The sequence below is a fragment of the Genypterus blacodes genome, unplaced genomic scaffold, assembly GCF_046128005.1.
Source record: "Genypterus blacodes isolate CSIRO-AG114 ecotype Tasmania unplaced genomic scaffold, CSIRO-AGI_Gbla_v1 ptg000628l_1, whole genome shotgun sequence".
NCBI classification, from domain to species: domain Eukaryota; kingdom Metazoa; phylum Chordata; class Actinopteri; order Ophidiiformes; family Ophidiidae; genus Genypterus; species Genypterus blacodes.
The window spans coordinates 147,904-160,153 of record NW_027467344.1 but is presented as its reverse complement, the minus strand read 5'-3'; the positions used below and the strand labels follow the sequence as shown (position 1 = coordinate 160,153).

The following is a 12,250-nucleotide window of genomic DNA, read 5'->3' as shown; positions in this document are numbered from 1 at the left end:
TTCCATTCCTTGACAACTGCCTTACTGTCATGATCCTTATAGTTGTGTTGGGTCATCAAAGCTTCCATTCAAAAACACAGAAACAGAACTTTCACTACGAGCAGCCATGTTGTAACACTGAGCTTAGGGTCGTGAATTTACTTTATTTTATTTATCTTTCACACACTCACACACACATTCATTACATTACCAGCATTTGGCAGACGCTTTTATCCAAAGCGACTTACATTACATTACCACTCTTCGCAGAGGGGGGAGCAATTGAGGGTTCGGTGCCTTGCTCAGGGGCACCTCGGCAGGGACTCGAACCGGCGACCCTCCGATACCCAAGCGGAAGCTCTACCCACTGAGCTACTGCCTCCCCTCATTCAGAATGACTTTAGGTCCACATAGGGAACGAGTGAGGCAGGATGTAAAACTTATTGCTGGTATTCATCCCACACACACTCACACACACACACAGACACACAGACACACACACACACAGACACACACACACACTGTTACACATTCATACAGGCTCACACATGCTAACACAAATACACACACACACACACACACACACACACACGCACTCACACACACATACACACACTCATGCGCACACATACTCACAGACACACTCACACATACACACATTCACACGCACAGATACACACACTCACACTCACACACATACACACACTCACAGACACACACACACACACAAACACACAGGCACACACTCACACACACACAGGTTTTAAGAGAAAGACGTACTGAAGACTTTTATGATTGACATCTCTGAACAAACCCAAATCCTGCTGTGTGTGTGCGTGTGTGTGTGTGTGTGTGTGTGTGTGACCTGGGTTGCAATGTCTCTGTCTCCATGGTAATGAATTGTTGAGACATATTTTCTGGGTCTGATGTCGATGTATGTCTTTTCTAAACAACAATCTGTGTTCAGGGTCATAGATTTGTCTGTCAGGCAAATCTTAACAACACCCACACAAATTTACACACACACACACACACACACACGCACACACACACACACACACACACACCCACACAAATTTACACACACACACACACACACACACACATCCTCTTCATCTCTCAAGGATCAATGATCACATTTTCTCAATCCCACTCTTATTCTTTTACCACTCATCTCAGAGCTCAGACCTCATCTTCCTCACCTCCTCCACCTCCTCCACTTCCTTCCCCCTATAAGGACACACAGCTCAGAATACTGCAAAGTGCTCATGTTAGATGTTAGATACAAATTAAAACATTTTGTTCTGTACTGGACACAAACTGACAATGACATGTAACTAAAACCAAACCATCTGGAGAAGGTGCTGTTGAAAACAGGGACCTCTTGACAAAAAGAGTAGTACGTTTTTATTGTGACTAATAATGCACTTAAACTTCACACAGCTTGAAGACATTCAGTGAATAATGAATGAATGAATATACAAACATTCTGCTGATATGAGTCAAGGCAGAAATCTGACATCTGCAGGAGGAGGAGGAAGAGAGAGAGAGAGAGAGAGAGAGAGACAGACAGACAGACAGACAGACAGACAGACAGACAGACAGACAGAGAGAGAGGGACAGAGAGACAGAGTGACAGAGAGAAAGAGAGAGGGGGGGCAGAGAGAGTGAGACACAGAGAGAGACACAGAGAGAGTAAGACAGAACGAGAGACAGACAGACAGAGACACAGACAGACAGACAGACAGACAGACAGACAGACAGACAGAAGGTTTGATATAAGCTGCAGTGATTTAATGGACTTGTATTGGTTTAAAGTATTTTTATATTCAACAACAACAACAAATACAACTTTGAAAAGATTTGATGATTAAAGGTTCTGTGACAGGAAGCATCTGTGTTTGATGGACATGAAGGCAGAACATCAAACATCTCATGGATTTTGCGCAGAAATGAAACAAAGATTCCTCTTCATTAAGGTTTTTTTTTCCATCTTTCACTTTATATCATCATTATCACAATCATCATCATCATCATCATCATCCCCATCACCAACACTAGCACCACCACCATCATCATCATTGTTATCATCATCATCGCTTTTTGATGAAGGTGTGAGAAACAACACTGTCTGGTGACATTCAGACCAAATGTTGGTGTTTTTCCCACTTTCACTTCCTGTTTCGGAATCTGCTGTTGCCGTGGAAACTGTGGACCCGTCCAGCCGGCAGTCAGTTCCTAGCTGCGAGTAACAGGAGGAAGATTTAACTCCTCATCCTCCACAGTGCACCGACTCATGGCACTTAAGGCTGGCACACTCTTCATAGAGGCTTACCAGCTGTGGGAATGAAAGTGCTAAGCTTGTCCTGAGGGTGGCGCTACAGAAAAGGACTGCTGTCATCGTCCATCCTTAGGCCTTTATATGGATCACATGTGGATCAATACCAATAACTAATACTGATCAGTACTGAAACACTGTTTTTGGCGTGCAGGAGAAGTGAATGAAACCTACATAATGTGGGTGTTATGAAGATAAAGTGAATTTATCTTCTTATGTTTCATCAGTGTCAAATTCTTTGTGAACACAAAAACTAAATTGTCTTGTGTTTAGTCCAATGTGATTTTTGTTAAAGATTTTGAGATTCTCAAAATCCTGTTGGGTTCTAAATGAAGACGTGAGTTTACAGAAAAGAGGGTTCATCCTGTTAAGAGCCCCCTGGTGGTTGAGCAGCTTTCTGTTTCTGAAGTCCTGATGTACAAATGAATTCTTGATGAACTCAAGATGAAGTCTGGACAGTCTCAATGAGCTCCTCAAGAAAATCAGTGACGTTTCCACGATGTCCTGGTCTGTGCGCGAGCTGTGGGTGGAGTCAGTTGATGAACTCAGCTGATAGGCTGCGGGGGCATCGGGTGGAGCGAACCCTCAGTTCATTGTAACATTGAACAAAGCTGTGGTAGATGAAGGTGATGGGCAGCGCCAGCAGCACGATGCCACTAACCACGCAGAGCCCGCCCAGCACCCGACCCGCCACAGTGACCGGGTACATGTCCCCGTACCCCACTGTGGTCATGGAGATGATGACCCACCAGCAGGCGGCAGGAATGCTGGCATAGTCCTGGTTGCCAGCCTCCAGGTCGAGGCCGTGTTCCAGCAGCTGGGCCAGAGCGCTGAATATGGCCATGGCCACACAGATGAAGACCAGAAGCATCACCATCTCACGGTAACAGCGGCGCAGCGTCAGGCCCAGAGTCTGCAGGCCCAGGAAGTGACGTGCCAGCTTGATCACCCAGAAGATCCTCATTATGCGCAAGACGCGCAGCGTGACGCCAGCTCGCTGCAGTTGCGAGTTCTCCCCTGTCAGGAAGGTCACAGTGACTGAGATGTAGTACGGTGTGATGGCCAGCAGGTCGATGATGTTCAGGGGCCGGCGGACGAACTCACACTTGTCTTGTGACAACATGAAGCGGATGATACACTCAGCGGTGAACCAGCCAATACACACAGCCTCCAAGATCCTGCAGCATGCAAAGACCAATCAGAGACAACCGTGGAAGAGATGAGCCATTGAGAGAGAGAGAGGCGAATAAAGACAAACCAGACATTCCAATCAGAGTATATAGACCGGGGACATAGACCAATCAAAGTTCATAAGAACAAAGCCAAGCCAATTAGTTAAGAGACAAATATTCTCCATTAAGCGTAAATAGCTTTAAACTGTTTTCAACTGGATTTCAATTAGATCTCCAGATCTAGATCTAGTCTTGAATTTGTATTTGGCAAAGGCTCATTTAATGTAACCAGGTTTGAATACTTAAATTATTTTAAAACTGGATTTCAACCTGTATAAACTGGTTTGAGATCCAGACTGGATTTTAACCAACAGGTTTAAACAATTTTAAATTTAAACTACTTTAAACAGCTTTCCATTTTAAATCAATTACACTGTAGATTCAAACCAGGATTACCTGTGCTGGTCCAGAGTCTCAGCAGCTTTCCAGTCAGGTAAAGTGCTGGCACATAGCATCACCATGGAAACCAGGACAAACAGCATGGACACTGAGGCCAGGATCTGTGCTGCCAGGGAGGACGTGGGCTCCTCAAAGGTCCTCCTCATCCTTTCAAGCCAGCGGCTACCCGGCTCCTCAGGGTCTCTGACCTCCTCTTCGGGCCAAAAGGGGACGAAGCAATTGGACATGCGATCGTCCAGGCGGCGCTGGCAGCAGACTTGCAGGTCAGCGCTCTCTAGGCCCCAGTAGATCATTTCGTTGTAGAAGGACAGTTCACACATGTGTGGAACAAAGCGCAGTTTGCCGTGCTGCAAGTACAGCATGATGAAGCTGAAGGCTTCCGAGTGCCGGTCGAAGAAATATTCGTTCCTGTCGTGATCGTAGTCATCGCAGAGCTCGAGCAGCTCGCTCTCAGATACGCAGCGATGCAGCCGGCTTAGTCGACTCAGAGGGAGGCGTTTCATCAGGTCAGCCGAGAACGAGAAGCGCCGACCACCCACATTCAGGATGCACAGACCTCTGCCAAACTTCATCTTCATAACAAAATGATGTTCAAAACATAATTAATGATCTGTTGGTGCTTTATTATTGTCATTATTACAGCCACGAAGGTTAATCTGATCTGATGCAGATCAGCAGGATTTGGATCAGTAGGATCTGGATCAAGATCAGTAGGATCTGGGTCAGTAGGATCTGGATCTGGTGGTCCCTCAGTCCTCTTCAGGTAGGAGCTCTGTGTCTCCAGGCAGAGCCGAGTGTCTAGCAGAGCTACAAACATCAACCAGCAGCATCATGGAGCTGAGATGGAGCTGATTCAGTGAAGGACAAACAGGCTGAATGGATCTGCATCCAGAACTGATCACTGTATTGATTATTGCTCTATACTCAGATCTGTTACACACACGCAGAGAGATCATTCAGGTAATCACTATTAGAAGTAGAAGTATTGATACTGTTATTTCCTTGTTCTCATTGTTTTTCTCTTTTTTTCTTCCCTGTGTTTAAAGACAATTTCAAAAATATCAAATGATTTCTGCTAAAAAAATATTGAGCCACTAAACTTAACAAAAGTATCGTTATTAATACGACATTAGTGTAGATTGAATTAAATATGAAGTTACATTTTATTCTCAGATGTTAAATCAACATTAGTGCAGAATCATAATAAACACAATCTAAACATTGGAAAATTATAATCTCCAGACATGATTTTAGAAACTCACCATACAATCTGTTTTTCTCTTCCTCACTGCATTTAGCTGAAGTCTTCCTCACATCTTCATCATTAATGAATCAGTGTGTGGGTTTGTGATCTGGCTTTAGTCTCCCAGCAGACAGACGAAGGACACTTCATCTGCCTCCTCTTTCCTTTATCCTCCTCTGCGCAGAATAAAGGTAAGCAGCCAGTGTGAATCTGTTTTGATGAAGACCTCATCAGACTGAACAGAAAGCTTTCACTCCTCTTCTCTCATACTCCTCCCTCTCCTCTTCAGTCTTTTTCCTCCTCTTGTACCTTTCTTCTTTCCTATCTTGCTTTTCTTCATCCTCCTCTTCTACTTTTCATGTCAACGTCGTTTCGTGTCATCAAAATCAAACACATTAATTTATTTATTTATTGTTTTTACGTCATAGTGAACACAGAAATCATTCAAACAAACAATGACGTAAATATGTTAAAACCATATTAAATACATGAGCTTTCTGAATGTGTTCACTGTAAAGAAATGGCTCCCTCTACTGGTTCATGTCAAGAACTGTATGAAATGTTGGCGTCAGAATTTGTATTCACTAAAATTCAAAGCCAATGCGTCTGTCTGTCTGTCTGTCTGTCTGTGCTTGTCTGATTTTCTGTCACTCTCTGTGTGTCTGTCTGTCTAACTGTGCCTGTCTCCCTCGCTCTCTGTCTGTCTCGATGCGGGTGAGTACAGAGCTGCTCAAACGTGGACGTCTCCTCGTCCGTGTGAAAGTTAGAGGCTAAGTTGATGCCAAAAAAAGAACACAGAGAGCCAAGAGGCTCTGAACCTGTAACAACCAGAGACACAGAGAGTCCAGCTGGACACGACAGCCTGAAGACAAGAGACCAGCTAGGACACAACAAAGTGCTTTTAAGGGGATCTGCTGACAGCAGATAAGGAGCGGGTGGAGCTCAGCAGCCAGGTGATCACCATCTGCAATCAAAGAGCGGGAGACACACACACAAACTTTGTGTTGTAAATTTAGCATTAAAGTGGAGCGTAATGACATGAGTGGGCGGGGCCTGTGCGTTGTGTCGTTGTTCTCTCTCTCTCTCTCTCTCTCTCTCTCTCTCTCTCTCTCTCTCTCTCTCTCTCTCTCTCTCTCTCTCTCTCTCTCTCTCTGGGTAATGACCCCATCATGACCGTCACAGTCAGAAACCTTCGACCTTCATGACTGGCTGGTTACAAACGGATCATGTGACCTGACTGCTACCCAGCAACAGCATGGAAGGAGCTCAGAGATTAGTCCCTTTAGGCCATGCCTATTTTCTGCTGAAGAATGATGTGATCAGTAATAACAGATTTGGCTGTGGAGATCAGTTATTGATCGGTTTGAATCCTTACTGGTGTGAAACACCATGTAAAATCATCATTTCCATGTAAAAAGTTAGTTTATACTGCATACTTCCTCCAAGGCCCATCAGCTCACTTTTCACCACATAAATCCAGATTACAGGGACATCAGTAAATTTGTATCTGATTTTCTGATTGTATTGGTATCATATATACAACAAATATAGAGCACGTCAACTGAATTAAGAAAGTCATGTGATCTCACAGCTGTTTCTGTTTCGGTTGAAGCTGTGACGTGAGAATCTCGTATGAGATATATGTAACAAAGATTCAGCAAATTGTGAAGTGAAGAGGCAGAAAAAGCACAAGGTCATCGCTACATCTCCACGGAAACTCAAAGATGTGGATGAAGTTTTTGCCCTCTGAACAACATGGAATGGCTTTGGGTCTAAACCCCACAACGTGCGATTTATTTATCATCCCTTTTATAAAAGATGTGATGGGCTGAGAAACCTGAACCCTGCCTGACTCCAGTACAAAATGAGGTCACAGGTCAGGCGTGTAAGCAGGAAGAAAGCAGCTCTGACTCTTTTTATAATCTAAAATCCAGCATTGTAGCCAATCACCAGCAACCTCCTCCAGCCTGGGAACCAATCAGCAGTCAGATTTTGGTCAGTCAACTCACACAGCTGAAAGACTTCAGCCAATAATGACGATCACGAACACACACACACACACACCGGACAAGAGCTCAAAGCTCGTTAACAACCTCACACCTCATTATGCTGCTAACAAGTTCATTAGCAGGTCAGAGAAAAAACATGAACACCTGACAGCTCCCCTAGTGGCCGCACTCTACATGACTCCACTGCTTGGACTAATGTAGTGTGCATGTGTGTGTGTGTGTGTGTGTGTGTGTGTGTGATATATTTAGCCTCTGCAGGTGTCCATTAACAAGGTAAGCTTTAAAACAAATGGTGACATATTTTCTTGGAATAATAGTTCCAATTGTTGTTTGGCATCCCAGTAACATTTGGTTCCAAAATAAATACATGTTGTCTTTCAAATTAAAGCAATAGAAGAACTAAAGCTGAGTGAAGAAGTGTCCTTTAAAGGAGATGTGCAGCTTCCCTGCGGCGCCTCCTGTCTGCGTCACATGACATCAGAACAGATTTAGGATTAAAGCGGATCACAAAGTCCTTAGCTGCTCCTTTTAAAGGCTTCCAGAATAAATCAGTCAAACACTTCGATTCACTCACAAACACTTTATAACATTTAACGTACACATCAGAGCGACTATGACGTCACAAAACAAACAAATGTAAATTATCTGAATTAAAACTCTACCGCCCATCTGACGTTATTTTTAAAACTTCCTTTCCCGGAATAACAAGGAAAATCAAATTTCCTCAAAATCAAAGACTTCCTGTTTCAGTGTAACAGGAAGCAGACAGCCCAGACACTTTGGCCCCGCCCCCAACATACTTAGCCAAACACAAGCTGAAGCTGATCATCTTTGTGTTTTTGTTCACTTTCTGTTTGGCTCGACTGTTTTGACTCTTCAAAATAAAAGCTCTTGAAAAACCTGAAACCTGTATGAAACGTGTAAACGTGCAAATCTAAACTATCTGAGCACACTGGAGATTTTTTTTGTGATATTGAGCTATATAAATAAACTTGACTTGACTTGACTGGTTATTGTACAGGAGGTTTTAATGACCAATTGGAGCAGCAGTGTGCTAATTGTGAAATTCATCTTTGGCCGCTTGGTTCCACGTCAGCGCCCCGAGAGCTTGGCCAATCATCCAGATCTCCTTACACTCCAGATGCCAACGTGTTTAACAATAAAACAATCAGGAAATGGCTCATTGACACAAAGATTATTCAAATGAGGTCAAAGGTGACAGTCTACAGCAATGCCCTCTGCTGGACAAGCACTGCATCACTGTTTCAAAGAGGGCGAGGATGATGTGATGGTGATGATGGCCTGTGTCTGAGTCTGCCCGTTGCCTGATGGGGGGGGGGGGGATTTCAACGTAAAATGTATTTTTTTTTTTAGCCTGACTCAAATTTATATTTTTATTTACAGTCGCTTTGTGCTTTTTCATTTTAAAAATAAACTCTGTTTCACATATTTACACAATGTAAATATAAACATTTGACAGATTCTTTGTTGACTTTGGTAAATAAGATGTTATGATGTCACATGTACACAAAGCTCTCCTCCCTGGCTCCTCTGAGGAGCGCTGGCTGGGGGAGACTTCAGTCCCTCAGGGTGGGCGGTGCCTCAGGTGGCGGCCTGTTGTGTATCTTCACCCTCTTGCACTTGATTGGTCTTCACCAGCGACTTCAGCTTGGCGAAGAGTTCAGCAAACGTCTCTTTCACGCCTTTTTCCAGCAGCCATCCCTCGCTCTCACTCTCTGGGTTCTCCGGGTCCACCATCGTCTCCAGAGCCGTGGTGAGGTACTTCAAACCTGCCATGTCTGCAGCCTGACACACACACACACACACACACACACACACACACACACACACACACACACACACACACACACACACACACACACACACACAGGGTTATTAAGTTGGTTACACAGGTTTTAATTCCTCTGAAGTCTCGCTGTGGTCCAAGTCAGATGCCAGGACTTAAAGACAAAGCTAAGATGGAGACCAGGTCAAGTCTCAGCACCTAAAGACAAAGTCCAAGCCAAGTATGAAAGTCTTTCAAGTATCAAGCAAGTTACAAGTTTGAATCCCCTTTGTTGTGTCTTGCTGGTGCTGGTTGTGATGTCACATGACAATATTATGAGGACATTTTAGTGTCCAGGTCAGCTTACAGGCCACCTGTCAGGTCAAACATGTTGAGTGGGTCAGGTCTCACTGCAGGTCTGTGGGACTTCCCAGAATGCACTGTTGCTGCCTCAGATAGCACAGCGCCCCCTGGCTGGAGGGCTGGATTGAATCACTCCTCACCTGAGGCTTTTAAATGAACATGAGAAATGATATACAAGAAAAAAGAACTAAAGTCGTCTAAATTGATTTGTAATTATCTTGACTGTGTAATTTCAAAATTTGACGCAAAATTTTTCGGTTAAAATAAAACCAAAATGTGAAAAACAGCAGCACAATCCTTTAAAATACAGAGAGGACACAGGAGAGTGAGACATGCAGAGTTAGACATACAGAGTGAGACATACAGAGTGAGGCGTACAGAGTGAGACATACAGAGTGAGGCGTACAGAGTGAGGCGTACAGAGTGAGGCGTACAGAGTGAGGCGTACAGGGTGAGGCGTACAGAGTGAGACATACAGAGTGAGGCGTGCAGAGTGAGACGTACAGAGTGAGGCGTGCAGAGTGAGACAGCTCTGTTAGCAGAGTGAGACGTGCAGAGCGGGGCAACATAGTGAGGCAGCAGAGTGAGACATGCAGAGTGAGGCATGCAGATCAAAGTGATCTGCTTCAGGAACCACATAGACATTTCAAAGTAAAAGACCAGATGTGAGATGAGCTGGACTGTGGACGCATGTCCTCACGTGTCCACCTACAGTCAGACGTCCTGTAAAAAGGAATCGTCTCCATTCTTACCTCCAGAATGACGGTGATGATGACGAGCGCTCCGATGGTGTTCATGGTGCTGCTGTAGTAGGAGAAGAGCGCCTCTCGGCAGCCCCGGGTCCAGATGTTGAGTTCCTCCCTGCGGTGGTCGTAGTCGTAGTGGGCGGAGTTATTGGTCAGGTGATGCTGGATGCACGGCCGTGGGGATCCGGGATTACAGCAGCTGAATGGGACGCTGTCCATCAGGAACTTCCCTTCCACGTTACTCAGGACACGACTGTGAGACAAACACACCAGAGGAGTCAGAGGTCAGTAGTCAAGGTCAGTGACTGCGTCCATCGATTAGTTGGAGCATTCGCTGCTGACAATCAGAGGATTGAAAACGTTTTACATCCAATGCATATTATTAATGTTTGCAGTTGCATTTATTGATATATTTATGTTTGCGTTCATGGTTTGTGTTGTGTTGATGTTTATGTTTTGCATCAACTGGAAATGGAACCAGAGCCTGCTGGTGAGGCGACGGGCTGAGGTTGTATTTAAACCGTTTGTGGGCGTGGCCTAAGACAGTGACCAACAGATTCAAATCCTCTGGTGCCAATCAGCTGAGTGAGTATTAACCTGTTAACACGACACACAAACACGTTCAACTCATGACGCACAACACTAAGCACTGCAGCGCCCCCTGCTGCTTTCATCACATAACTCATTCACTCTGTCCACACAAGATTAAAGCGCTTCTCCGTGTTGATTTGGTGTTTTATTGTGGAATATACTATGATGTAATATTATTACTAGTATTAAACTTCATTGGCATGGTGACATCACAGCATCAGTTCATATTAACACTGGATGACGTATAAGTTCACGTGGCTGCTTTGAGCTGAACACATTCACATTTGGACTGAATTCCTTGCGTCATGGCGTCTGTGGACGACCTCAGGCTGACCTTGTGTTTGACAGCACGTTGACCTTTAACTTGAGAAAATCCTGAAGGATTATGGACTTAAGCAGGGTCACAGGTCAAACTTTTACCTCATTAAGATGCTGGTTTATCTGTCATTGACCGCAATTTTAAGGAAAATGTTTCACCTATAATCCCTGCAGACTAGACTTTGATTTGTTAGGACAGTTATGACAAACTAGCAGCACTAGTTACCCAGAGTACTTTGGCTATTCTGCACTCACTCTTTGACCTCGTCGTTGCTCATGTCCAGGTATCGGTTGCTGATCCACTGGACCTCGAACCAGTCCCTGAAGTTGTTGTTTCCACAGCAGCGGAACTCGATCTGCGACATGTCCAGCGTCCTCTTCATGAAGCAGCGTCCCGGCGTGTCCGTGTCCTTGTAGAACTTGATGCCGTTCTTCAGGCCCTCGGCCAGAGTGAGGTAGATGGCGAACTGCATGAGGAAGCAGAGCAGCGCCGTCAGCAACAGTAGCACGTTGAAGCCACAGCAGAACAGCAGGTACGGTTTCAGCATCGGCTTCCATTTGGGGAACTTGGTGGGGTCCAGAGAGTCGTGGCACACTTTGCCGCCAAAGGTGTTGACCCCGCAGGCCAACAGTCCCAACAGGATCAGCAGGTTGGGCACTAAGTGGCTCTCGTTGTTGTTCATCAGCTCGCTTCTCTTCCGGAGCTCAATTTTGAAGAAGATGCCAAAGCTGAAGATCAGGATCCCAAAGATCACAGAGAGCCAGTAGAGCAGCCACAGGCCCTGCGCCAGCTTCACACGCTTCGGCAGGTCAAACTTCACCGGCATGAACGCCATCTTTACCTTCTTGTTCCAAATAAATCACTTCAGTCTAATGTGAAAAAAAAGAAAAGAAAAGTTCAAATATGAAACCTGAGAAGATTCACACAGTGAAGTTTAATCCACTACAGTAGGAAACTGCTGAACGCCACAGAAAACCCTCTTTTGTCCTCATGCTGCTGTGTGAGAGGTCAGGAAAGTCCATGCTGCTGCGTGGGCGGAGGGTCCGCCGCCAAAAAACAACCAAATATCCACAGGAACCTTCAGGAGGACGGGCGAGGCTGCAATGTGAAGGAGGACCTGAAGGACCTCGGCTAAAACAGCTCTGATCCACTTACAGCAGATCAGCCGCTAATCTTTCTGCTTAACGATCATTACGTTGATCCTCTGTGACTCCGCCCCCCTGACGTGGTCGTCAGTCCTCCTCT

General features: G+C 45.0%; 2 protein-coding genes across 2 annotated transcripts; both read right to left on the bottom strand.

Annotated features, from left to right (window-relative positions):
* Positions 1-2,849: 2,849 nt before the first annotated feature.
* On the bottom strand, positions 2,850-4,520 carry LOC142990634 (voltage-gated potassium channel regulatory subunit KCNG3-like). The gene is made up of 2 exons (XM_076140473.1): positions 3,946-4,520; positions 2,850-3,495 (listed from the first exon to the last, which is right to left on the bottom strand). Exons 1-2 carry the CDS (start codon positions 4,518-4,520, stop codon positions 2,850-2,852), a joined length of 1,221 nt encoding a protein of 406 aa, XP_075996588.1.
* Positions 4,521-8,802: 4,282 nt separating this feature from the next.
* prph2b (peripherin 2b (retinal degeneration, slow)) lies at positions 8,803-11,840 on the bottom strand. Its single transcript, XM_076140476.1, has 3 exons — positions 11,260-11,840; positions 10,102-10,348; positions 8,803-9,006 (listed from the first exon to the last, which is right to left on the bottom strand). Exons 1-3 carry the CDS (start codon positions 11,838-11,840, stop codon positions 8,803-8,805), a joined length of 1,032 nt encoding a protein of 343 aa, XP_075996591.1.
* Between the last annotated feature and the right edge of the window lie 410 nt (positions 11,841-12,250).

Bases quoted from the DNA above. Each gene is read 5' to 3' on its own strand.
- prph2b (XM_076140476.1), bottom strand. From the start codon at position 11,840: ATGGCGTTCATGCCGGTGAAGTTTGACCTGCCGAAGCGTGTGAAGCTG. The intron at 10,349-11,259 runs GTGAGTGCAGAA...TTTGTCTCACAG, and splicing joins AGCAACGACGAGGTCAAAGA to TCGTGTCCTGAGTAACGTGG. The intron at 9,007-10,101 runs GTAAGAATGGAG...TGTGTGTGTCAG, and splicing joins TCATCACCGTCATTCTGGAG to GCTGCAGACATGGCAGGTTT.
- LOC142990634 (XM_076140473.1), bottom strand. From the start codon at position 4,520: ATGAAGTTTGGCAGAGGTCTGTGCATCCTGAATGTGGGTGGTCGGCGC. The intron at 3,496-3,945 runs GTAATCCTGGTT...TGCATGCTGCAG, and splicing joins GAGACTCTGGACCAGCACAG to GATCTTGGAGGCTGTGTGTA.